We start from the raw sequence: 27,995 nt of genomic DNA on the forward strand, positions 1-27,995 counted from the left end.
ATCCATTTTTCATGACTGCCTATCTGATTGTGCATAATCTCACTTTGCACAGATTTAAAGTTTCCTTCAGTGAATAAACAGAGCAGTTAATTAAAATAAATAAATAAATAAGGAAATCAATATGAGGCAGAAGAATGGGCTTGAAGGGTTGGATTCTGACTGGAAAACACACAGCATTAAGGAAATACGTGTGGCTTTACCTGTAACAGGTAGATTTCTTGGTAAATGGTGGGGGTTTTCTACCTGGTTGGCTTCTACTCATGTTTACTCCTCCCTTAGGCACTCAAATCAAGCTAACGCTAAACAAGAATGTAACACTTCCGATGTGGCCTTTAAAAATAATAAAACGTTAAATACATGTGTAAAAAATAAACAAAATGATCATTGAAATGTATTCATTTTGTTCATGAACTGGTTAATAAAGAGTTTTTATCCCAGCTCTATCAGAATAAAACGCGCAAGAACCTATATTATTTTTTATTTTATTGGTATTGTCACACGTTATGCTTTATGTAGAAGGAGCACCGGCCCAGCTTCCTGTCACGTTGTGTCTGACTTGATTAAATTGAGACGTGGATGAAGCTGGTGTGAGATTTCACTCCTCGTTTGTTTCATTGTGCGCTTCAATGCGTGGAGAGAGCAGAGGTCAGCGCGCCAGAGGGACGCCCTCCCCTGATTAAGACTTACAGGAAACCCTTTGAAATATTTAGATGATTAGGAGAGATCAGTCCAGATCACCGGGTGACACAGGTCAGGATGGGTTTTTTTCTTGGATGAGAGCCGCCAGTGGACTCTCGCACCGGGATCGCTCGGGCTTTCAGGAGCACTGAAGTCGCAGCGCTCCTCCCGGGAGCAGCTGCGGGCGGCTGGCTGGCCGTCTGGTTCGCTCTCAGGAGGGAGGGCTCGCGTTGAGTCCTGGGGTCTCCCCCTGATAACACAGCGGGGGCGGGGGGGTCCGACGGATGACCTGTTCGGGAGCTAATTTCGTCCCGCAGTCAACATGATCATGGAGTTTTTCCCCCTGAAGAAGCTGCGGCGGAATGGCAAATATTTTCTGTTTGCGGCGATTCTCCTGGTTGGACTTTTGGCAGTTTACCACGAGATGGTTGCTGCAAGAGCTTGGAGCAGTGATGTCGGTAAGTTGGGACTCAACAAGTATATGTATCTTCAACTCTTTTTTTTCTCCACTTTGCTGCAAACTAAAAGTAACCTGCATGAATGTGCAGTAAGTATAAAATGTTAAGGAGTGCAAGAGAAAAATAACAATGTGCAGAAATCTCTTAAATTAGATTTGTGCATTTTTACTCATTGCCACTGCAATGGACTTTGTTTGTGGCATCTCTGGACTTTGTAATGAGTTCTTCTTGAGTCATATTATTTCTGAAGGAGCTTAAATGATTGCAGAATACAATTGGAAGATTTACTGATTGCAAGAAGCTACCGTAAGTTATTTTGCCTTGGAAAATTACTCATTGAAAATTCTAACTTTTAACATGTCACGACCACAATCTTTAATAGATAGACCAACACAAAGTAGTGTACAGTTATGAAATAGAAAAAAGAAAGATGTGTGTATGTGTAGGCGTGTATGTGTACATATGTGTGTGTGTATATATACAGTATATATAGCTGATAACGTACTTAAGGTTGGATTGGAGATGCACCTTCCAGTACAACGTCTCTAAACAAAGAGCCATCCTACCAAAGCCAGTAGAGATACACCCCACAATACTTACAGCTGAAATATACAGTACTTCTTCTATTGACTGAGAGGGGCTGAGTACAAATGTATGCCACTCTTTTCAGATTTTCATTTGTAAAAAAAATAGTGTTTAAAACCACATATCGTTTTCTTTACACTTTACTACTTGGCAGTAATTTGTGTTGGTCTTTTATGTAAAATATGTGAAAAATCTCAAATGGTTCAGATATTTCTCGGTACACGATGAATGACAGGATTGATTAAAAAAAAAAAATAAATAAAGTAAAAATAACAAAGCAAATGTTCACAGTTAAAGAAATCTTGAAGGGTTTTATTAAGATTAAAGTTTATAGATTTTGAGTTTGCTGATTAATGTCAAAATCTGTTTCCACATAACATCAAATGCAGTAAGTTTCCTTTACCCAAATAGTGCCTGCAGCAACTCAAACCTGTCATTATGTTCATCGGAAACCAGAGCCTAAGGCAGATGAAACATCGGTATTGCAAAGATGTGTGTGTTTTGATTCTTTTATAGACAGTAAGGAGGGGTTAGGCAAACGGTGGGGTCAGAAGGTCAGTCAAAGCTCAGAATGTCTCTCTCAAACCACACATCCTGTGCTCTCTGCTTTATTTTCACCTCATGTCAAAACGTTCTGTCTCGCTGTTGCACTCAGCAAACTAACTCGAGGATGTGGCTGTGGCTGCCGACTGGATGGAGATGAAATCAGCCAGAGTTTTCAATCTGACGTCTCCCCACAATAAAAGAAACAGAAACGCATGATGCTCATGCTTTCAACAATGCGTTTGAAATGGGGTTTGTCAGGTTGCACATACATTATGCTCCTCAACAGAAACATAATTCTCTGATGGGGAAATGTGATGGAAATTCTTGTGATTTGGCTCGAGCTGAATCATCTGTTATGCTGACTGTGTTTGTGCTTATCTTTAATGCTTCAAAATGAAGGCCAGGCAGCTATCAGTAAAATTATCAAAATTAGACAAAACCTCTTTATAGTTTGAGGTCTGATTCATTTGGAATTTAACAATTTGATAGCAGTTTATACTCATTCATTTATCTACCCATCCATCTTCAAAACCATCTGATCGTTTGTTCCTTGAAGTGACATTTCCAATTACAAGCTTTGCTTCTCTCTTATTGGGCAGTTAGAATGCAAACTCATATTTTGGTTAAGATTGGCCTTACGATGAAACAGAGCAGACACTTCATTGTTTCTAAAATACACAGTAAATAAATTATATGTCAAGTCAATTTTATAGGTATTTTTTTAATGGCATTAAAATAATAGCAACTAGTTTGGGATTGACAACGTCAACTAAGTGTCTGAGGTACTGATTAAATTCCTTTAGTTCTGACTATTATCTTTGGCCATGAGATATATATTGACTGTGACCTTCTTAATTAAGTCAAAGTGTTCCATTGTTGTTGGACAGTTGTTCTTAAGAATACGTGGTTTACTTTCTTACAAGCAAAAATCTGAAAAGTGTGGGGTGCATTTGTACTAAGCCCCTCCCAGTCAATATTAGAAACAATAGTAAAAGCTAATGGGATCATGTATGAAAGCATGGGAAAAGAGCTTCTTCCCACAGGGAGCTGGACCCAGACATGGGATAAGGGTGTATTCCACTGGAAGGAGAACTCAGGATGGACCTTGACCTCACTGGAGGGACCCTAGCTGCCTTCTTGGCTGAGATTCAGGCCAAAAGGGTTATGTAGTATTAATAAGTCTATTGTTATTAGGGCACCATGGCACCTTGGATGGAATATAAATAATTTTCAAGAAACTATGTTGCTTGAAATGGAGCATATTGTGTGTGGAGACGGACTTGGTTTTACTTCTTCATTAAGTCATAGGATTTCCTTGTTGTTAGACAGTCTTTTGTTCTTAGGATAAAACTAAAATTAGTGTCTGCTTTTAATTGTAAATTGATGCTGGTCCTAATGTTTACAGAAAGTTTATTTTTTTTCTAATGTTGAAGTAAATCAGATTAACAGTTTTTGGCTCTGTCGGTACATTTGGCTGCTGATAATCCATCGCTTGGAATTAGAATGATTGAGATGGTGACATTAAATAGCGCCAATCAAATGATGACAAATGGCACGCATTGTAATATGTAATAGTTCTTTTCTCTACAAATGTTTTATAGACAGGATAAACTTCTTTCCAATGTCCCTGGGTTTTCAGTACTAATGATACTACTTCAGCTTGACTTTTGAGGTTTCTTCATTCCAGGAACCCCAACATGACCTTCAAAATCAAATTAAGCATCAATCCTAATTTTTAAAGTCAAATTATCACTTAATTTACAGCCATTTCTTTAAAAAAATCCATAGGAACTGCTTCCAAGCTGAAAAATGACCTTGGAATGTAAACTTCTAATAGTGCTGGGAAATAAATCAATATATATCGTGATAGGCACGTGATCAATATCAATAGAAAATGTGTCCAATAAATGTTCAATAATTTTACTGAACTCCATTACAGAACCTTTTAGCATTCTGGGGGATGTAGGCAGAAAAAAGCTGCAGAGCTTCTCATGGCTACCTAAGCAAGTTTGGTGTTATCAACTAGCTATGCGGTAGGTTAGCAATAACCTGCTGGGTAACTTGTGCAGTAACAGTTTCAGGTTTCACTTGAAAATAAACAACCTGGAGTGAAACGAGAAAAAGAGTACAGTACAGCAGCTTGAGAGGAAATTGAGTATAAAACAGAAAAGGTCACATCACCATTTTTGTATTATTTTAGCTATTTAAAACAAAAAACTAATCAATTATCAATATTGGCTGATATAAAAACACTTATGTTGTGATATGTTTTTCAGCCATAGATTCTGACTGACAGTCACTTACCTACCATGCATACCATGCAAAAGAGTCTCTTCACTGCGTGACAAAAGATAAAAGACTTAGCTTATTTTATTACAGAACTTGTTTGGAAACTAAATTAAGCAACACTCCAAACAGCTTTCAGTCCTGCTTTTTCAGAAGTAAAATACACGAGTGAACCTAAGGGCAATTACTTTACATAAATCTGTCATAAAATTCAAATGAAAGTGTCTTTAAAGCTCTCCTATTAGAAAATGGAGGCTGCATTGCTGTTTTTGTTTTCCCTGTGCAGCGGGGCAATCACATGTTCATCACCTCTACCCCAGAGAACAAACCAATGCAGATTCCCAGCGCAGGTTGCTACGGGATCGCACACATGCTCAGGGTTTAAGATATGACTCTTAAAGGAATAGTTTATTTTTCCCTCATGTGGGTCACACAGGCTCTTGTTACAGATAAGTTAATATTGCTGAAGTTAATAAAGTCCTGATAAGGAAACTAGTTGGAAGATTTCTGTGTGGTAAGCATTCCAGTTTATATTTTTTCATTTATGTTTTAATAAACTGGGAAGGTCATTGTGAAGGTTATGTAAAAAAAAAAAAAGAAAACATTGCACCAGCCTGTCTCCTGTGTCATCTATCATTTTGGTATTTGCAGTTTCCTTGGAGAATATTTTGACATTGAGTGTCTGTATTTTGTAATATTCTGCAGACTGAAGGAAAAGTGTAAACTGCATAGCTTACAGTTTAAGACTAAAAGCAGCATCTCTGGTGAAAAAATATAAATTGATGATGCAGATTTAGAGGTTTTAGTAAAGGTCAGTGGAAACTTTAGGGTTCAAAAGTAAATGAACAGGTGGCAATGAAATAAAAATTAAAAAATAGTTGAATATCAGTTGCGGTCATACTCTGTCATCTCATCTTCAAGTTATTCTTCAGTATCTTCTCACTTCTAACCTTTAGTGAATTGACTATATTTGGCTGCAGATTACATATTTTGTTTCTGATATGTGGTTATTTTTAAAGCCACTTTGTTTGTGCATGATGTTTTGATTGATGTCGCTTTTCTGCCTTAAAGGTATTCTGAAATACCAGTAAGCTAATTTCACTGGCAGTTAGTCAAACCTTTGAACAAGATTTAACATGTATGACAGAAAACTTGAAATTCTTTGAAGTATTTGTCTCTTAGTTATCTTAAACTTCCTTTAATTAACTGCTCTGTTTTACATATGCACTAATTTAGTCAAGTGGCTACTTTTACTTAGTAATTTCTTTACTTATGAAGCACAACACACATCTCTATATGAATGCCATGTTCTCTCATCTTTCTCATTTTGAAGAGTGGAATTTAGTAAGGATCTGTGTGTTGCATCATATTTATACCCCCAGGAAACAGGCATTTATGTAAAACCAGTGGCACATGTTAATGCTGCACTCTGTAGGTTAAAAGAGGAGCAGATACAGGTTTGTTGAATTGCATTTGCTCTGCAACATATGGATAGTGAAATAGTTAATCAGCTCAGTTATAAACCTAAACAAATAAAAATGTATTTAAAAAGCCTCCATTACATTGATTATATAGACATTTGATGTACTGCTAATTGTGACAGGCAGTTTCCAAAAGCAGTAATTTCTGTCTCACTGTAATTAAATGTTCTTATGGGTTTTTTTTGTTTTTTCAAACGTCTTGTGAGTTAAGATGATACTACCATCATTACAGTATAATAATAATAATAATTTTATTTTAAGGCTTTTCATGCATCTTTGCTGTGTGTTTCTGTAACCAGTTTGTTTTGTTCTATTCTTGAGGCTTAGTGGGGATTTGCCTCTTGTGGTTAATTCTTTGAGGCTGTGGGTATGATCATTAACCAGCAAACGTGCACACCTTCATCACAGCTCACTACACTCTAGTTTTTTGGGGAGTTTTTTGTTGTTGATTTTTTTTTTTTTACTTTGCAGAGAATTTTCCACTAGGCTTGTGGCTATACCTTAAACAAAGGTATAGTCTGTTTCCCCTCAAAAATATTAGATTAAATAAACCTTCCCATAAATATTGCTTAGCCAGCAGCAGCTCAATTATCTGGCTTATGCACATAATCTTATTTTGGTTATGAATAACGTACAGCACCCACCACCACATTTGTTGGCTCCCCTGATAAAGGATGGAGGAAAAATAGAAAAACAGAAACCCCTCTCAATATGCAATTACTATGACTTATGCTATTTATATTTATAGGGTTAGTAAGAACTTTGTTTCCCATTGAAACAAAATTCAATGGGAATTGAATTCCTATTGAATTCAATTGGGGACAGCTTTAAATTTATTCATACATGTAATCCTAATTATTAAGGATGTTACCCCTGAATTTGAACACAAGGTTAGCTGACTGGCTAAAGCTAGCATAATGAATAATGTCAACTTTTCATTATTACACAAATACATTAAACCTTGAGATCTTCCAGTTTTGTATAATACATCAGCTTGTGTATCCAGCATAAATATGAATCTAAAACCTTTCACAGAGATAAATACAACACTGCATATCAAAAGCCTTTTGACTTTGACTAAATGTTTAACAGGAACTTACAGTACATTTTACTATAAACTATAACTATAAAAGTCATTATGGAAAAAACATCACCATATGTCTGATTTAGGTCAGACATATACTGTCCTAAATCAGATTTAGGTCAGTATATGTCTACATGAAAATACTTCTTTTTCTTAACCAACACTCCAGAGTTACCCGTGATGTCATAATTGGCCTCCACATTTCAAGAACTTGGAGAGCTCCACCCTAGTGGTAATGACAGACCTGCAAGGGGACTTCAATCTCAGCTCACTCTCTGTTACCACAGTCATATAAATCCACACAGCGAGGGCCTATTTTGAAAGACACTATAATTTCAGAAAACATGGAGGAGGTCAGTGGGGATAACTCTTTGCATCGAACTTGCCAAAAGCACCACATACGTTTGCTAAGTTTAGGAATGAAATGATTGACATGGAAATGTCCTCAGCTGTAAATATGAACATGGGGAGACTCGCTTAAGACTCCATTGTAGACTTAATACAAAAAAAGTGAATGTAAAAAGTGTAAAACAGACTGCAAATCAACAGCTATTTTAAGCATTAAGCTTACTGTTTGTGATTGTCCCAGTGTTTTTTGTCTTTCTGAACATGCATTTCTGATAATCAAGTTTTCCTACTTTTCTTCAGGTGTTGATCCCGACAGCAGCAACTGGAGGAGAGCCATGCTAAATCAAAAGGTAACTAGAGTGAATAGAAAAAAAGAAGAACTCGCATAAATAAAGGTGATGCAAGACTGTGTGTTTGTGCAAAGAGGGGAATGGGAGAAAGCAAACTAAAGCTAAATATGGCTCATTGTGTTTTCTAGGGGAGAGAAGATGGTCGACCAGACTGGGTGGAGGATCCAGACTCTTGGAGGTCCAGCTTCACTCCACAAGCATGGAAACCAGAGGTGTGTGTGTGTGTGTGAACGTCTGGGGGCTCCTTGCATGCTTCAAAGTTCCAGCTCACCTCTTTTGAACTCTAAATCACCTGCCTGGACTTGCCCACTTTACTCCCAGCTCGGTGCATTTCCATGTTTACAGGGTCGTTCCTGCAACAGTCTGCAGGAGCTTCTACTGCTTTGTATTATCATGCTTATCAGATTTCCACTATTTTAAGCAGGACTGAGCTTCAGCCAGCTGCTTCACCTCATGTTTCATGTCAGAAGAGAGTCTTCTGGCCTGACTTGCCAACATAACCACGGTTTATAGTAATAGTTCCTGTTTGCTATGTTTTTGCATGTGGTTGGTTGTCCTTTTTTAACCTTCTTGTATTCTACAAATTTCTGTTATTCTCTGCAACCCATTTTCTTTCATTTTGATACACAAACTAAAAGGCCACTTTTAGCAAAAAGCCAGATTTGAAAGTTTGACTCAGTGATAATGAAAATGTCTTCATTTGCAAAAAATAAGAAAATGTTGTTTTTAATTTTATATGTGTTACAAGTTTTAAACATCAGTGAAGAATTTGGGATGGGTTTGTCCCTCACAAAAAACTTTTGGCTTTAAAAATGAGTGAAAGTTAAAAAATGAAAATATATCCATCCAGCTGAGAATATCTTGTGTTCATACAATTAGGTATGAAAAGTCAGCAAAATATATATTTTTTATCTGAATTTGAGCATCATTCCAATTTTAAGTCTTTAACTTCTATAAATATGGTGTTGAAAGGCAAAGTATATATAAATATATTAGACATTGTCAGATTTGTATGGAAAGGTGTGTTTTTTTTGCATTCAGCTGTATTTCCACTTTGGTGCCGTTTGTTCTGTTGATATCCTGACATCAAGTGATTAATCCAGAAGTGACAAGTACTGTACGAGTCTGAAGTATTCACTGTTTCCAGTTCCTTTGGTGCTTAAATGCAATGACAACAAAGGAACCTTTCCCTAGGTTGTAAATCGCTGGTGCTATAAAATGTATCAACAGGAGAACCTTTGTTTGTGCTTTAATAGCTCCTTAAGCAGGATATGTATTTAGAAAGATCAACAGTGTGAATGTATTCACACTAAATATGGACTTAAAGGGATGATAAGTTATAGATTAAAGCTGCTTGAATTAATGTTTTAGCAGAGGAAAACCCTCTTCAATAACATTGTATTTGTAATTGTTGTGGGTAAACTATTTAAATAGACTTCAGAACATTTGATAATTTCCTTTTCGGATCTGAGTTTTCAACAACATTTTGACTTTTCTTAAAGTCATTTGTATTTCTGTAAATTAAAATATGTTATAATTAGAGCTACACAATGCACAAAATAATGATCATATCAATGTTTTCAACAAAACAATTCTATAGGACTTAAATATAGAGTTTTAACAGATGTATGACCTGGGCGGTACCAGGTTCTAAACTGATTGCCGTTCAATTCAAGCTTGAACTCACACAGCACAGATTCAACCATTTTTGTTTTTATTAAAAAAAGATTCATATTAATTAAAAATAGGAACGTTTGTGGAAAATTAAATACACCCCAAAACTAATGCAGTATGCATTTTACAAGCTTTTATCTTAATGAAGCTCACAGTAGAGCCTAACCCTGAACAAATCTCCACTTCATCACAGCTGTCTCAACAATAGTGCACATATTACCCAGTATATACATTATCTGATTTTTGCCTGTATTTTACGTCATCTCTAAACATGCCTTGCAATGAATCAGAGCAAATTAGTCTGTTTACGGTAGGCCATTATTGCAAACCCTGCATGTTAAAAAGTTCCATAAAACAGGAAGTTTGATAGGAGTCAATGTAGCAGAGCCTGTCGTGAGACCAGAACAGTAGAGTTTACAGGTTACTGATTAAAAGTATGGCTTTAACAAAGTTATAGCTGGCAAACTTTAATGCTGAACATCTGTCAATGAATAAACTCCTTAGACACTGAGTGAATAGTTCCTTTGACACTTAAAATATGTAACCAAAAACAATCTGCATCAATAATATTGCTGAGTTTGAATCCTGAACCTCATGCCAACCTTTTTCCGAATGTAGTGGATTCAGCAAACCGCTCATCTTGACCACTAATGAAACCGGATTAACCACACACTGATTTGGCCCTCAGTCCTGGTGTCCTGTTCCTGTTCTGTGATCGGCACACACACGGATCAGATAACACGGACCCTTCGGCAGATGTCACAGAGGTGTATGTTTACAGGACATTTGGGCCTTGACTGGCAACCAGCAGCTCCATTGTGGGCATATAGTATTTTACTTTGTACTCACTTTGAATTAAAATTTAGAAAATAATTTTTCTAAATGCTTCCTTTTGCTTTCTATTATATTACCCGACTTTGCAAGACGAAGTCTTGTTCAATGTAATATTTATTTACTGAAATAGATTTCCCACATATAATAATAGATTACTCACATCTTGTTACTAATAATTTGGTTTGGCTTACCCATTGAATAACACATGTTTATATACAGAAAAGGGTGTGTTGAGATCCACTGCCATTGTGCTGTCGAGCCCCATCTGAGGAAGTGCGTACTTGTTGGTTTTAGTTTAAACGCTGTGGCCAGATGGTGGCCTGTCCGGCTCCTGCAAACACAATGCTCTGTTTATATCACTGCCCCCGCTCTCTCCTTTCGCCCTGCAGTTTAAGGGACAGGCCAATCTGCATGTGTTTGAGGATTGGTGCGGCACCTCTACCGCAGACCTGCGCAAGAACCTACACTACCCCCTGTATCCACATGTGAGTCGAGCTGTTATCGCTTAATCTCAGTCAGTAATTTGACACTTGACAATACCAGTAAAACTTCCCAAACGTGTTTCTCCTTTTAGACGTGAATATGTGTTTCCAATAAACACATGAGCAACATTTCCTGTTACCTTGTCTCTGTCCTCAAACATGCGCAGCACTAAACAAAAATTCAGTTACTGCTCAGGTGCCTTCTAAAACTATTAATACCTCAGACAGTACTTTAAACAGTGTTTTTCCTTTTTTCAGACCAGAGTTAAACTACAGAACATTTTTTTTGTTCCCTTATATTTTATTATGTAACTCATTGTGCTTTTTTAGCTTTATGCCCCATAAACATACAGCTAGATAAAATGCATTTATTTTCTTCTTTTCTTTTAAAGTTATATGTGTAAATGTATTTCTATACTCTAAAATTTGGAAGTACAAATAAAATCTTTTTTTTTTTTTTTAACTATAGAACAAATATTTTTTTCTGGATCATTTTAAAAGATGCCAAGACTTTTCTATGCACTTTTTCAGTAAGTTCTCCAATTCCTTGATATTTATGTGGGACAGAGGAGAGTCCTGAGCAGAGCAAACATGCTCATGTTTTCCATCAGGGGCGCATTCTACACCTACATGCAAAGTCCTCCTGATCCTGGTCTTCTCTTCCTACTTTGAGCCAACAACAAGTCTGATTTACTGTTCTCTTGTCATTCCTTTTATTAGTCCAGGACCAGAGTCAAGAAACTTGCTGTTTCTCCTCAGTGGACCAACTATGGACTCAGGATATTTGGATATTTACATCCATATACAGATGGTACAACCTTTACTTTAACATTTTGCTCGTTCCTTTTACAACCCATTCAGGCATACTAACAATGCCCTTCATTTTTCTTCCTCTGTCAGGAGACTTTGTGTTTGCAGTGAGCTCTGATGACAACTCTGAGCTTTGGCTCAGTACAGATCAATCCCCGCTTAATGTCCAGTTGCTGGCGTGGGTCGGAAAGGTATGGATGTTTGAGGCCTCCTAGTTTTTAAGTTTCTTTTTGTCACAGCAATCCCAGTCACATCTGTTTGCACACATCTTTTTATCCAGACCGGTACGGAATGGACGGCCCCGGGGGAGTTTGAGAAATATGCCAGTCAGACCTCCAGACCAGTTAGGTGCGTCAAAAATACAGTGTGTCTGTTTATGCTCTGAACGATGACTCATCCAAAAAAAAAAAGACTTAATTTCTTTCACTTGCGTTTCAGACTCATTGGTTCCACTGATTTTATTTCCACACCTGACATACAGTAGCTCCATCCCATAAGTTTATTTTGCAGCACTGTGATTTTATTTTTATTCTGCTCGTCTATTTGTTTTCTTATTTTCAAGCAATTTATTCTGTATGAAATAATTTTGATGCAATGTAAAGCTCTCCGTAAAGTTCATCATTCACACTCTTTGTATTGGTATAATTACTTAATAGGTTTTATCAAATTTATGTTTTTTGCAGTATTTCAGCTAGTAAGCAGATGTCCGTCAGCACAACACTCAGTAATTGACTCTAATGTATCAGTAAGAAAATAAATTAATCAATAGTTTATCAGATTAAACCAATATGATTGATCGAATACCTGACACTTCAAGCAAAATAAGAATCAGCATCCGATCCCTACTGATCAGTAAACCCAAATCAATAACACATAAACTCTTATTGTACGTTATGAAAAATATAAATACAAACAATTATTACATTTATTCCTAGCAATTTTTAGCGAATGTCATCACTGGGCACTTTGACATTATTCCAATTAAGATTCAAATATTTATATATTCTAATTAATTGAAAGGAATTACTGCCAGACACTCTCCAATTCAAGCAAAATATTAAAAGCTCTCTGTTCTGGACAGTTGAATTGAGAATATTGCGAAATATGAAATGCTTTTTGTCGAAAGGTGTGCGACTATGGTGACCTTTGGCCTGGAGTTTATAAGCTCATGTCAAAATGACCTATTAGATCGACTTCAACACAAGGCAGAGTAATCCCTTGAGTTTTATCTGATATGAGCTTGTCTGTGCAGGAAATGCACCATCTAAACCAGTTTGGTGAGTTGACACAAAAACTTTGAGAACCTAAGTCACCTATAACTGCACAATCATGCACACTCACCAACCGACCAACCGACCAAACTCAAAATGAGTGGTGGTGCTCCAAACCTGTGGTAAACAAAACCTTTTTAGTTACACTAATAATATTATTTTCTTTTTGTAGCGAAAGTAGTAGTAGTAATGTATGTTATTTGTAATGCACCATAAATTTTTACTAAGTGCATTTTCTCAAAGTGCTAAGTGCACAAAACTGTTAGACAGGAAGTATTTTTTATGTTGTTGTAGAACAATTTAGAACAACAAAAAATAAAGTCAGCTGTGTCGAGAATATTCCTACCAGGAATGTAATGGCTTCAGGTGGCTTTGAGAATAGAGTTTAAGATTTTGTGGATTGCTTTTCAAGAAATGTACGGTTTGTCTCCCTTCTCAGTTACAGAGATATGATTCATATCCACTATTGTTCCCATAGTACAACTTAAATAGAATAATTATGATGATGTCATGATGTGAGCAGAGCCTTAATTTTTAATCTGCAGCATTTTTCATTGTAACCATGTTTTATGTTTAAATATAATTAGACCTGAACTGCACAAAAAACTTGCAGTTGAGTCAGGTGCTGTTTTAAGCTTTAAGCAGTCCATCCATATTGTAGCTACTGTGTGTGTCTGACAGAAGGCATATACTTGACTTCCACAGTAAAGTTAGCAGACAGTGTTGTCTTGAAAATGGCCACCCTCTTCTAAAGAAAGATCCAAGTATGTAATGGTCTCAAACTAGCAGTCAGAAAGAGATGAATAGATGTCAAAATAAAGACAAACAATACTCTTCAAATTAAAAGCCCTTGCAAATGTGGTTTTTACATGACCAGTGGATTTAATGCTGGTATTTAAAAAGTAATAATGTTGGCTTTCAAAATAAAATTTAAAGGAAGCTCTTCAGAAATCTCAGTAGTTCAACGTGAAGATATTGCAAGGTTCCAAATTGCCACTTGAATTGTCAGACCTGAAAAAGAATATTATCTTAGGCATTCAAAAGAACACCTACATATACTTTTCAAAATAAAAGCCTCAGTACTTGATTGAGCAGATTGCCTCAAAAGCAGTTTCCACGCTACTAAAGCAACTAAACCTGAACTGAACAAGGGATTGTGTTTTGCCTGTTCAAAGACAACTCATATATACTTTTCAAAAGCAAAGCCTCAATATTTCTTCATATTGCAAACATGAGTTCCACATTATTAGAGAAACTAAGGCCATCTTGAAAGGGTGAACTTTCAAAATGAAACTTACGTACTTCATAGTTTAGATTATTGTAAATTACTGTTCTTCAGTAATGCATGAACTAAACCGGTGAGGAAAAGGGAATATTTGCCTTTTGAATGAAATTAATGTAATTATCTTCAAAATAATCTACAGCTCAAATTTAATTTGATAGATTCCTGGAAATATATCCTACATTAAAATGCTTCTAAGCTGGAAGCAGCACTTTTTGGCATTACAAAATAAGAGTGATTGAAACTTTTAAACATTCCTTGGTTTTCTGAGGTGCATTTGCTAACGTATAGGTTTAAAGTCAAATTTCTATCAACCAATAAGCCTTTTTATATTAATGCACTGGGCAGTATTACAAAAAAAGTTGCAAACAGTCATGGGGATGGGAGTAAAATAAGCATACTTGATATGGCTAAGTATTGTCATACTACTGGAATAAGCTTCCTGCTCATTGTAAGACTGCCCCTACCTTGAGTTTATTTAAAACAAGGTTAAAAACCTTCTTATTTGACGTTGACTATTCTTAAATTTTTTGGAACTCCATTCATTCACTATATTCAAAATTTTAATGTTTATTTTGTCTATTTTTTATCTCTTTGATTTTTTTTAAATGTTGTTTTTAATTTTCTTGTACAAGCACTTTGAATTGTCTTTGGCTGAAAGGTGCTATATAAATAAAGTTGCCTTGCCTTGCCTACTGCCATAGAACTTAAGAGAAACACATAAGGCTGCAATTCAGGTCTTACATGTTTTACTTTGCATGTTAAAATGAATCGTTAGAAACAGACTGAGCAGATGTGGCTTGTTGAGTAGGGTTGACAAGAGAGGCTTTTCCATACTTCAGAAAAGTGTGGGCTCGTGACTTAGGTTTGCAAAATCTGGAGACATTTGGCAATAATGCAGTCTATTTGACAAAATGATACTGAACCTATTTGTACACCTTATAACAACTGTCAAGCATGGTAGAAGAGGGATAAGGATTCAGATTTCTTTCTCAAGCCGCAGAACCTGCACTGTTTGCAGTCAGACCTCTGAATGCCACAGTATTAGTCAAATGTGAGGCTTTCTGTTCGACAACTGAAGTTTGGCCAAAGTGGGTCATGCAGCAGCACAATGATACCAAAATAGGATGGCAAAAATAATCAAGTGGATACAGTGGCCCAGTCAAAGTCAAGACCTCAGCATGATTAAAAAACTGTGATGCCACATGAAGAGAACTGTGCAAGAAACAAAAGAACTGAAGCAGTGTGAGCCAGAACTTCTCCACAATAATGAGAGAGACTCATAGTCATACAGAAACTACTTCAAGCTAATTCTGCGAAAGATGGTTCTACGAGCTAATGAGTCATGAGGTACTTATCTTTCCTTGTGATTGTAAAATATAATGTACGCATGTTGCAGTTAGCTTCAAGAATAAAAAAAGCTTAAAATAAAAAATATATATATGGTGAATAAACTGGTCTTAAATTATCACTTTAGATGATTCGTTTGATTCATGCAGAAAATATGACACCTGTTAAGTCAGCTCCAAGAAGTCATCACAGAAATGGAGCGATAGATTTTAATCTGATCGTAAAACTGCGGTCGCATTTTAGTAGAAAATGGATCTTGCAGTTCAGGTGTTAAGATGGATTATCTCTCCAGACAGTTTATGCTTTTATGATTTTTAATGCAAAAATCCAAAGAGGAATCCTGACTGTCTTACAGGCTTTCAGCTCAAAAGAGATACTTTTTTGAAGTTATTCACAAGCAAAATGACAGAGGGACTGACCATGTGGAGGTGGCTGTAAGTGTACCACACTCAGATCAAGTGATTCTGTATTTTCCAAGAATCAACAGCCTATTTTACGTTTGTATCAAAGTAGAAAGTAATGTTTTTTTTTTTTGTTTTTTGTTGTCTTTAAGTGGCAGCTATTGGACCACAACTTCAGATTTACGGTTATTGAGTCGAAACACATCTCCCTTTATGTTGGTGAGTGCCTCAAGATGGTAGATGCATGAAAAGTCCATTCCATGTGTGCATCATGAGCGTGGTTGAAAAATGACACCATATACTTCAGCTTTGCATAGTGGCTGAAAACTGCAAGTCATAGGAAATGTGACCCACTTCTCTCATTCGAACTTTTTGTCCTGCAGATGAGTCTGACTTGAGGATGAACTATGTCACCCACATACCACAGACAGTTGCGAGTCATGAGCACACCTCCTCAAAGCAGCGCAGTAGTGCTGCAGTAGACATGCTGAGGGAAGACCCGAGAGACACACTCTACCAAGGTGAGAGACATCTCTAAATGGCTCCATTTCCTGTCAACCCCGGATGCAAGTGTTGAGCAAGTTATTTCCTCATACCATCAAAGCAAAAGATAATCCTGATGCAAATCTGCATGTTGTTTGTTTTGCAGTCCATCTGATAAACAGCAAGTATCTACAAGGCATTCTTCCTGACTGCACATATAACCCCACCTACACGATCAAAGACTTCCCTCTGCTTCGTTACCAAGGACTGCAGTTTGTATGTTTTCATGAAGTTTGTAGAAGTTGTGTTTAGCTTACACTGCCTGTAGTACCTTCCCAACGTATTGGTGCCCTTTAAACATGTTTTCTTTTTTATGTTACAAGTACAAGTTTAATTTATTTTATTGGGCTTTTATGTGATTGAGTTGTGAAGCAGAAGGAAAGATGCGCCTACTTTTATCTCTAAAGAGAATGTAATTTAATCTTGGTATAGATTCACTGCTCAAGACATTAACTGAAAAGGGAGATAATGGCACAAAGCTGGCTTAACAGGACATGGCCATCTACCCTGAACTGACAGGCTGAGAAAGAAATAGTTAGAGAAGTAGCCAAAGGACACACAGGAGGTCTAGATCGAGAACAACTAGATTGTTGAAATAAAGACCTGAGAAATCCAATTTGAAGTTTGCCACAAAGTCCTGCAGGAGACACCACATACATGAGCGGAAGAAAACACGCCATGGTCAGATGCCGTGTGTATGGGTGGGGGAAACTAACACTACACATCAACCTTATCACACAATCTGTGTGAAAAATGGAGGTGGTAGCATCATGCTGTAGGAAAGCGTTTCCTCAACATTGATAGAGTGGCTGGTCAGAGCTAAGAGGATAATAGGCTCAGGAAAATACAGCTTTTGAAGAAAATAATGAAGCAATGCACACAGAGTACAGTTAAAAAAAGGACTTGAACATGTCACACCTCTTGAGCTGGATCTGTCAGTAACTCCTGCCACACTGCACTACGGGAAGATGACTGACTGGTCAAATTGTTATTGCAGTAGAATTGCCACAACCGACAAGCAACTCAGTCCAATAATAAGTGGGCCGCAGGTAATGGACGTTGATGTACTTTTTAGTAGTCAGAGGCTGACAAAAGAAAGCAGAAAAGCAAAAGAAATCATAATGCTGAGGCAAAATAGTACAACCATCTGGTATCTGTTGAAGCAGCAATCACCCACAAAACCTTCTGACACTGCATGATGTTTGTAGGTCACCACAGATTGAACTGGGGATTTTTTTTTTCTTTTGCTGCAAAATATTTTATTTAAACAGCCAATAATTGCAGCTGAATCCCGCTGAGAAAAACTTGAAAGTTGCATGTTGGATCTTCACCTTTTAGCAGGCTTACTTTGCTGACACCCTGTGTTGGTCTTTCACATAAAATTGCAACACAATACATTAGAATTTGTGTATGGACATTGAAAAACTGTGAAAAGGTCCAAAGGGTATTAATAATTTCTCCAAAAAAATTAATAGTTAATATTTACATATTAAAATGAAGAATACAGAATAAAAATGTTGCATTTTGTGTGTAAAATTGGAATAATGTTTTTTCACCCTCCACACTGGTTCAAGTAAATGTTTTCTCCCATAGGTTTCAACAACTCGTTTAAAGTTAAGATCAGACTGGTTCAGCATTAAAAACTGTTAATTTGATGTTTGGTTCAACTCTATATTTTAAAATATCCCAACATATCTGCCTCAGTTTGACTATATTTTGGGGGTTTTACTTTCTAATCTTAATCCGAGCCTCGTTCACATTCCTTCTGATGTCTAATTGGCATCTAAAAATCCACAGTTTTTCCTTCATGTTCTATCTTGTCTATCTAGCTGTGTTAGAACTCCATCGTTCCTGTCTTTGTGATTGTAAACGTGATATGCTTCAAGGGTTCATGCAGTAACTGTTTTTTATTCCATAGGTTCAGATGTCCTACATCTACCCGAACGACTACACCCGGCTCACACACATGGAGAGAGAAAACACCTGCTTCTACCCAGAGAGCTCCTATTACAAGAAGATGTGAGACCCTTGTATAAAAATATCATGGCACGGGTGCATCTCAGTTAATCAGAATCTCAGCAATTATCTTATTTATTTCAATAAGTGAATTCAAAAAGGTAAACTTATAAAGATTCATTATCTTCAGAGTTTTATATGTTGAATTTATTTTGATGATTGTGGTGTAGCTCAAATAAAAACTCAAAATTCATTGTATTACACAGTATGTGCTCTCAATACTAATTAGTTGTGTTGATGGCAATTGCTGCATCAGTACTGCATTGCATGGAGGTGATCAGTTTGTAATCGCAAAGTCCAGGTTGATTTTATAACAAGCTTCAGTTTACCTCCATTGTTAATTATGTTGTCTCTTATCTTCCTCTTGACAATAATTCATAGACTCTTTTGTAAGTCAAAGTGACACCTTAGTCATTAAACCAGGTGTTACTACTTTTGACAGTGTGGATAGGTTCAGGACTAACTAAACACGAGGATTATAACAGTGGCTAACCTGTGTCCTCAGTATGTCCCTTTACTGGTTCATGATCCTCTCAAGGCTGTAATTATCCTTGCCACTTGTGCACCATTGTGTACTAAACTTTCCAATAATATTCCTGAGAAACTTTAGTTGGCTTCTCATCAGCTGTAATCAGCATTTACAGAAATAATCTCGAAATGTAGCACTTTGTGTGTGATGAATCTACATTTAATAATTTTCTGATGTATTGAGACACACCTGCTGCTGTGGATGTGCATGTTTCTACAGCTAAATTCTGTGGTTACAAAAAAAAATTTAAACTGAGGATTCAGTCTATCTATAGTGTATCATGATATGACATTCAGTCAACTCCAAAAGCAACCAATTCCTGTTTAGATGATTGCTTTGTTTCCACCAGGTATGGTTTCTCTAGGTACATGAGATTTGACCGCCCAGATACTCACAAAAAAGGAAATGGAGACATAGGTATTTTATTTATTTTTTTTATTTCAACTTGTTTGCATAATCAGACAATGTTATTATCAACTTCTGATCTTGCTTTTGGTGAATGCCAGATTTTGGTTTGCAGAGTATAAAGTCAGTCCATGAGCAGGAGAAGGACATCTTTGGCTACAACGCCAAACACAGAGAGAAGGAAACAAAAGCAGACCAGATGAAGAACAATGTCTACCCAGACTACGGAGATGATTATGACGATTATGTGCAGAACCGCCGGCGCAAACTTTTCTCCTTTGCCACAAGAGGAATTGATGATACACTGGACAAATCTCCTGATGAAAGAGAACGCATAAAAGACTTTCAGAATAGAAAAGAAAAGGGTGCTGTTCCACAACCTCAAAAGGAGGCAGGCAAAACACCTAAAAAGGTATTCGAACAAGATCCGCATCAAAACAGGACGGAGTTTAAACATGAAGGCTCAATTAAAAAAGTAGAACTGAAAACAAAAACAAAGGTTAGATCAGCAAAGATACAGAAAGTCAAAGCCACCGCAAAACCAAAGCAAACTAATTCTTCAGCCCTTATTGGTAACGGAGAAATTAAAGCAAAGCAACAACTAGCCATTCTGCAGAATCGAAACCCGAGATATTCAAAAACAAACCATACTCAAATCCAGAAACTCAAAAAGTCTCCAATTGAAAGAGAGGACAGGCCTGGAGCTATGCCTCAAAAACCCACTGCGGTCAACAGGCAGAAGCTTCCAGAGACAGAAAAGGTTCTCCATCCGGATATCAACAGTCATTTCACTACTACAAACAGAAATGGCAACCAGTTTATCGGAAAATCAAGTGAAACGGAAACTGATCCCAGAAAAGCTCTCCGGGAAAAGGAGATAGAGCTGAATAAGCCTTTACAACAAGACCTAGATAATCACAACAATAGCGATAAAATGAGTACTCGAGGAAAAACATTTAAAAAGAAATCTTACTTGAGGGGAGAGTGGGATCATGCAGGGGAAGAAGATGGTGATCACAACAGAACTGAGATCAAAAGAAATGCAACCCATAGAGATTCAGATTCCATGTGGGAGCAACAAGGAGACATGGCTATAGATCCTGATGAAGAGGACCTCACTCCAGCGCCAGTTTTTGATACTCAGGTCAACTGGAACCAGACCTTCCAGGTTAACCACCTGGACCTGCAGTCGCAGCGTTCCGACTGGATCGACCTTTCCTGCAATGTCTCCGGAAACCTGCTGCTGAACCCCAGTGATGCTCTGGCTGTTGTTCGTGCCTTTATGGATCGTCTTAATGAAAAGCACAAGGGGTGAGCATTGGTTTGACTTTTTGTATGTATAATTCATACTTGCCAGCACTTCAAACAAGAAACTAAAGACTTTTTGTAGCCCAACTTCAATTGAGATGTACAGTATATTTAACTCCTAAATTGTGAAGATTTATTACCCACTAAGTGATGTATGTCAGTATTTCTTTCGGCCATTTTGTTGATTATGGCTCACAGCTAATGAATGGCCTTAGTTACATTAACTAGGCCATAATTATTTATGGCCCTGACGGTAATTCAGTACAGCTCCTGACTTACTGAAACACTCCACAAAAAGACTACACCATGAAAGGTTAGCGCTAGAGAAGTGTTTTGTCAGAGTGTTTTGTCTTTACACATTAGTGGAAAATTGAGTGGACATTAAAAAAGGTTGGATTACAACAATGTACAAGCAAAAACAAGTTTGACTTTTCCATAGTCAGTTAGGTGTACATGTTTGTAAGAGTTTCATTATATTTTTATGGCATGATTCTTCAAGTAAGACGTGTCATATATTGTTCATTGGAATATCCAAATATATATATTTATTTTTAAAAAGAGAAATGATCATTTAGCCTGCAATTGTCTTATATTTTCCTGCATTATTTAAGATTTTTACTTTGAATTATTCAAAGTTTATTTAATCTACATATTGTCATTGACATATTTATCACTTTTGACTGTGCACGCAGGCGATTCACATTGGTTCGCGTGCTTAATGTTGTTAAGCGTGTGGACGGATACAGGGGCAGCCGCTACCTCTTGGAGTTGGAGCTGAAGGATGCCAATGGCCAGCTGCTGCGTCTGACGCATTACATCTACACTCTGATTCGCCACAACCCGTGGCGCAGCCAGGACTTTATCTTCCAGCGCTCGCAACCTCAGCTGGTTTTGTGCAACCCGGTGGGGTTCCGCTGGAATCCCGATGCCACTGTTCATTTCATAGTGCCTGGTAAGCACATCTTCCTCTTATTCCAAGACTAATAGTGAGCTGCTTTTAGTGATATGAGCTCATTTTGTGTTTACTTGTAAAAAAAACACAATATTTTTGGATATTAATTGCCAATTGTAACACTTGGGCGAAGAAGATCTTGTGAAGGAAAAATTTAGTAACACTGTTTATTCTCTACTAAAGCTGAAGTTTGGTCTCGAATTTTGTGCAACTTAACAATCTTTTATTAAAGGCCACATATAAATTTTATAGCCTAGCTTTATATGGTTGGCATTGGGGTTGTACTGTAGCTCATTGTAGCAATTTACTTCCACGTCCAAATTTGACAAATATCCTTAAAAAAAGAACATTTCGTACAAGTTAGCTGAAAACATAAAAATAGATGAAAGTGACAACCTGGTAGCAATCAGGTTGACCATTTCTATGCCAATGTGGACCAGTGTTATTCTAAAATAAAATCTCATTGGTATCCTCATAGGTAAGTCAGGATTTAGCACTGGTAATAGTGTCAGCATTGTTTCTCTCAACAACTGTCACAAAAACAGATTTTTTGGTATTAAAAAAATATTTAAAAAGATTAACGCATACATTAATTTTGTTTGTTTAAGTTACTTAGCTTTTCAAAGAGATCAAAATACATAGAACTTCTAAGGTACAATGAAATAGCACCTGCAGTCAAATACTCTCTTTTTCACCTCAAAATACAAATAAATATAATTCTGATTTATTGTGGATTACAGAGCCCGTTGTTTTTGTTGCCACCTATTGTCAGTGATTATATGAGCATGCATTTTATTGTCAAGAATTTCCTTTTAACATACCTGAAGAAGTCTAAGTTGATTGATGCATTCAGAGTTTGAGTTCTTTTCCTTTTTAGTTTACCGAAATATTGTTATGTGATAGTAATTTTGTTTGGTTTTCGTGCACATGCTGTATTTTCTTTCTTGAGACAATCATATCATTTTTGTGAATGTGATTTTCCAGTAAAAAACCAAGCCCGGTGGGTGCAACAGCTGATTACAGATATGGAGGAAGTGTTCAGAAAAACCGGAGATTCAAATTTTAACCTGATCATCACTGACTACAGCAGCACAGACATGGACGTGGAACAGATTCTGCAGAAATCCTCACTCCCCAGGTTTGTGCTTGTCTGTGTTTTTTAGTTTTTCTTTCTCTTTCTTTGTGTGAAACCTGTTTTGTAACATGTGTACTATGTCATTACTGGTTTAACAGATACCAGTATGTGAAGCTGAGTGGGAACTTTGAGCGCTCGGCTGGTCTGCAAGCAGGAATTGATCTAATAGACGTGAGAACTGCAACAACACAGTAAATGAAGCACAACATGAAATGTCTTTATAGAATTATGATTGTAAGTTTCCTCTCATATGTCTTTCTCAGGATGACCACAGCATCGTGTTTCTTTGTGATCTTCACATCCATTTCCCTTCTTCAATTGTTGACACAATCAGGAAGCATTGCGTGGAGGGACACATGGCTTTTGCTCCCATAGTCCTCAGACTGAACTGTGGCAGTACACCATCAGACGCCAGAGGTGAACACGCATGCGTTAATTTTGTTTTTCAATGGGGCGCGCTGTGGTGGCGCAGGGGGTTAGCACGCCCCATGTTTGGAGGCCTTAGTCCTCGATGTGGACGTCGCGGGTTCGACTCGCGGTCCCGACGACCTTTGCTGCATGTCTTCCCCCCTCTTCTCACCCTCCTTCCTGTCTGCCTACTGTCAAAAAAATACGAGCCACTAGCGCCGCAAAAACTCTTCGGAGAAAAAAATGGAAAAAAAAAAAAAAAATTTTGTTTTTCAATGACTTTGAAAGCAGCTGTTCAAGATCTCAGTCACCGGCTGTCTCGTTTCGTCTTTTCATTTTCACAAAATAATACTTGGTATACATCCATCCATCCATCCATTTTCTGTTCACCCTTTGTCCCTAATGGGGTCGGGAGGGTTGCCAGTGCCTATCTCCAGCTACATTCCGGGCAAGAGGCAGAGTTCACCCTAGACAGGTCGCCAGTCTGTCGCAGGGCAACACAGAGACATACAGGACCAACAACTATGCACACACACACCTAGGGAGAATTTAGAGAGACCAATTAACCTGACAGTTATGTTTTTGGACTGTGGGAGGAAGCCGGAGTACCCGGAGAGAACCCATGCATGCACAGGGAAAACATGCAAACGTCATGCAGAAAGACCCCGGCCGGGAATCGAACCCAGGACCTTCTTGCTGCAAGGCAACAGTGCCACTGTGCAGCCCCGCACTTGGTATACATCTGGAGTAAACACAAACAGTCAACATTCTGCAAATTCTGACATCCAGCAAAGAATCCACTAACAGAAGAAAGAATCTTCAGCTCGCTTATTGTCATCTAACAATTCAATGTAATCAGGACTTAGTATTTGTTCATGAATTAAAATAGTCATAATCTGTAACTATAGTGAGTGTTTATCCCTTCTGTGTAAAGTTTGAAAATAACTATTATCCTTAATGGATTGATGAAAAGAATAAGTTGCGTCACAAAGATCATTGAATCCGTTTTGAAACACGTGAACATGTCAGAAAGGCAAACTGCTGAAACTTCTGCTTGAGTGGAAACATTTAAAATATAATGAGAAGATTATTAATTCATGATCAATCACAACTAATCCTGTGAATTACATTTGAACCAATATAAATGGACTGGGGGTTTTTTTCTATGCACATTTTATATTTTGCCATATATTGAGCTATATTTAAACAGTGTGACACTTTGTTTCTCTTCTGAACACAGATTTTATCTAACTAGAAGAACTAATAAAGAACAACAGCTATGTTTTAGGACCTAATACTAGCAACCTAAATTTTAAACAGAATGTACTTTTATGTGTTTCATATAACTATATGGCTTAATATAATGTTCATTGTATCCTGGTTAGTCCATTAAAACAAGACATGTTAATGTTTTTGATGAACAGAAACCAAACCTCTTTAGAGATGCTGCGGTTTTGGAGTTGGTTAGGTTAGAACTTCCACTTCTCCTTGACTCAAATACTTTGAGTGGTATAAAATGACATCCATCAATGCAGCACTTTTAGTTAAAGGATAAATCATTAGACAGTAGAAGTCAGAATTTATATCTTTACATATTGTCAGAGTGAATTAAAGGACTGATTTAGATTTTCAGAAAGAAATGTGCACTTCAGAGATCAGCTACTTTTCAAAATCCTTTATGTTTTTTGTTTTTGTTTTGCAATGGGCCACGTGAATTACCTCTTTTCATTAAATCCTTAAGAAAGTTTCTGTGTGTTTTCTTTCTTGTAAGACCCGCATGAAATGCATAGAGCATAAATAAACATAGAGTAAAATTATTAAATGAGCCATTGTAGATAATGATATAGGATACATAATGGTCTTCTGGAAAACTGACAACCTATCCACTAATGAATGTAATTTTTGTTCATGCAGGTTACTGGGAAGTGAATGGTTTTGGTTTACTGGGGATCTATAAATCTGACCTGGATGCCATTGGAGGAATGAACACTAGGGAGTTCAGAGAGCGATGGGGAGGAGAAGACTGGGAGCTCCTCGACAGGTCTGTTTGTTACTCTCTGAGGATTCCATTTAGCTGGAATTTATTACCTTTTAAATACAGCATCAAGTATGCTTTGATATGTTGTTTTATTCATTGTCCTTGCTTTTTTTATTTCTTGTCTAGATAGTGTTTTTGCTAAGCAAGAATGGTAAAATTTAATGGGAAGATGGATGAAGTTTTCTAGAATCAAAATCATCTGTACTGGCTAAGTTTGTGTTAGCCACAAACAAAGAACATGGCTTACATTATCACAGATGCCATGTAAATATATTATCTTTAGAGGAGATAAATTGAAGATAAAAAGAAATAATATTTATACATTATGTGTATGCACTTCTTTCTTTTGGTATATCACATAAAGTTCAGATAAAATACCTAGAAACTGTGGTTGTAACCTCTGAAAATGACCAAAGCTTTACGTATGAGTTCTTTTAAAAGGTGCTGTGTGTAATAAACAAAAATATTTATCTCGGTTTGCAATATTTCTATTTACATAATAATTTAAAACTTTCCACAATGCTGCTCTCTGGTTTAGGATCCTCCAAGGTGGGCTGGAAGTGGAGAGGATCTACTTGAGGAACTTTTTCCACCGCTATCACTCTAAACGAGGCATGTGGAACCGGAAGATGTCAGCGAGCCAAACGTGACCCCACCTCAACATCGCCATTTGCACAACTGTGGCAACCGAAGCACTTTAAGGCTGGACCGCGCCTCCTGCCCCCAACTGTGTTAAACCTGCTGACTGTCAAAGAAAGGGACATTAGATCGGTTCCTGAATTCGTTCACTCAGGCTGTATGACGAATGTGGTGACAATGGAGCTTATTGTTACCCAGATGCTGCTGCTCAGAGTTTATTCACTGGATTTGCTCTTGACTACTACTACTGCTGTAGCAAATGATGAATGGTACCGACTACAAGTCCTCGCTGTTCACCGTGCTGCCTGCTGAAGTGTCGATCTGCATCACAGGCTACAAGGAAATAAATCGTTCCAAAGATGAAACTGAACTTAAATAAATACACTCCAAGAATGTATGCAAGAACACACAAGTGTCCTTTTTTTCAACCTTGCACGTAAGTGAACTGGTAAAAAGGACGGAAAGAAAATCATGTTTGGTTTGCGTATATCTTAAATACAACTGTTCTTTATTTTTATAAATGACAGATGTAATATTTATCAAATCAGTTTCTGGTTTAATTTTTGTTAAACATTTAGCTTTATTTTCAGCCTCGGTCATATACCTCAGTTTGCTTATCAAGTGCCCTATTTTTTGGTGTCTTCTTATTGTGTAGATTTCAATCACTGATAGATGTTTGCATAGACAAGTTCTTTATGCATTTAATTTCCAGGATTATTTTTATTTCATTCTTGAAATGTGGAAGTTTTGTTTTATGCAGTGCAGAAATAACTTGTATATAAATCACAGCCTATTGATCTGATCCTTGGTTGTAAAAGGATTTCTGATTACTATGTGGACATTGTTCAGATAACATCTGAGAGATTACATAGTTGAAGGACCAATGTGTTTTTCTGAGCCTTAATTAATGCTTATTATGTATGGCTATGTTTAGCATGTGTGGACAGTCTGTTGAAAAACATGAAAAAAATCTGCAGAATTAAGGTTATTTATATTCTTGGTGATAGTTGATGTTCTTTTTATTAATTGTTCTGTTGTGTAATTATTTTTTTTTCTCTTTTTTTGCAAACACAGATGGTACTAGGGCAGAAAAAAATATCTATTATAATACAGGGTTTCTATTCAATCTGTAAAAGTTTGGAATTTGAGTATTTTCAAGATTGAGTATGAAAAACTTGCAAAATCTTTGTATTGTACAGTGTTTTCTCCTACCAACTTCAATTGTCAGTCAATTCATCTATTCATTCATCCATAAGGTTCCACATTTAAAGTTTGATGAGTGCAGAAAAAGAAAAAAGATTTTTCATAAACTTTTGTATTTATTCAAAGAGAGAACTCCCCAATTTGTTTCAGAATATATATATTGGATTTTGGCACAGGGAAATAAATGGGAGCCCTGTATAATGTGTAAAATCAAGTTTACAACTACATTTTCATTTTTCTTACACATTCCAGTTTAACTAGAGCTTTGTGCCACTCCGATCAGTGCCTTGAATCTGATGGACATCAGACTGTTAAGCTTGTCATTTAGGCCAGTAAAGATGACTTTTCTAGGCTGATGCCAGAAATTGTCTGGTTTTCTTTATTTATAACACTGAAGATACTGTCATCTTTTGTTTTTAATGTTATCTTAGCCTCAAAGGTGGATCTTTTCCTTTTTGTTGCTGCTCATGCCTAACTGTTGTAAAAATTCTAAGTTTAGATGTAGTTATTTTTGCTCTATGCCGGAAAGACGTCTTTGTTGTAATTTTGTTTTTCTTCTATTGTCTCTTCTCAGGGATGTGTTACACTGCCTTGACAAATCCCAGGGGAAAACTTTAAAAAAAATAAATAAAGAATAAAATTTCAGTTTCCTCAGTGTCATTGTCATAAACTTTGTAAAACTAAGGTAAACTTTGAACTTGAAAAAGAAGATACAGTATTGTGGCTGAATAATATTACCGTGCACTTTCGTACAGGATTTAGAAGTTTGTATTGGGGCACTCTATTTCCAAGTTTAACACAGTCACTTGTCTCCCATGGTTTGTACTTGATTTGGTATGCCATGTTTCAACACAGTAAAAAGCACAGGAAACATCCTTGATGGACCCCTGTGATCAAAC

At 36.9% G+C, this 27,995-nt stretch overlaps 1 protein-coding gene across 1 annotated transcript; it reads left to right on the plus strand.

The window, feature by feature from the left end:
- Positions 1 to 605: 605 nt before the first annotated feature.
- Positions 606 to 27,746, plus strand: b4galnt3b (beta-1,4-N-acetyl-galactosaminyl transferase 3b). Its single transcript, XM_028043524.1, has 20 exons — positions 606 to 1,136; positions 7,767 to 7,816; positions 7,945 to 8,028; positions 10,714 to 10,809; positions 11,527 to 11,617; positions 11,707 to 11,807; positions 11,897 to 11,964; positions 15,875 to 15,953; positions 16,073 to 16,139; positions 16,304 to 16,441; positions 16,570 to 16,679; positions 18,382 to 18,482; positions 19,358 to 19,425; positions 19,515 to 20,724; positions 21,414 to 21,673; positions 22,658 to 22,811; positions 22,907 to 22,979; positions 23,072 to 23,225; positions 25,131 to 25,257; positions 25,793 to 27,746. The coding sequence occupies exons 1-20, from the start codon at positions 1,001 to 1,003 to the stop codon at positions 25,902 to 25,904; spliced, it is 3,279 nt and encodes a 1,092-aa protein (XP_027899325.1). The 5' UTR covers positions 606 to 1,000; the 3' UTR covers positions 25,905 to 27,746.
- The last annotated feature ends 249 nt before the right edge of the window (positions 27,747 to 27,995 follow it).

The sequence above is a fragment of the Xiphophorus couchianus genome, chromosome 2, assembly GCF_001444195.1.
Source record: "Xiphophorus couchianus chromosome 2, X_couchianus-1.0, whole genome shotgun sequence".
NCBI classification, from domain to species: Eukaryota; Metazoa; Chordata; class Actinopteri; order Cyprinodontiformes; family Poeciliidae; genus Xiphophorus; species Xiphophorus couchianus.

What these genes read in the sequence shown, in the direction of transcription:
- b4galnt3b (XM_028043524.1), top strand. Translation starts at nt 1,001, where the DNA reads ATGATCATGGAGTTTTTCCCCCTGAAGAAGCTGCGGCGGAATGGCAAA. An exon ending in GAGAGACACACTCTACCAAG is followed by an intron (nt 16,442 to 16,569) that starts GTGAGAGACATC and finishes TTTGTTTTGCAG; the next exon opens with TCCATCTGATAAACAGCAAG. An exon ending in CAGAAATCCTCACTCCCCAG is followed by an intron (nt 22,812 to 22,906) that starts GTTTGTGCTTGT and finishes CTGGTTTAACAG; the next exon opens with ATACCAGTATGTGAAGCTGA.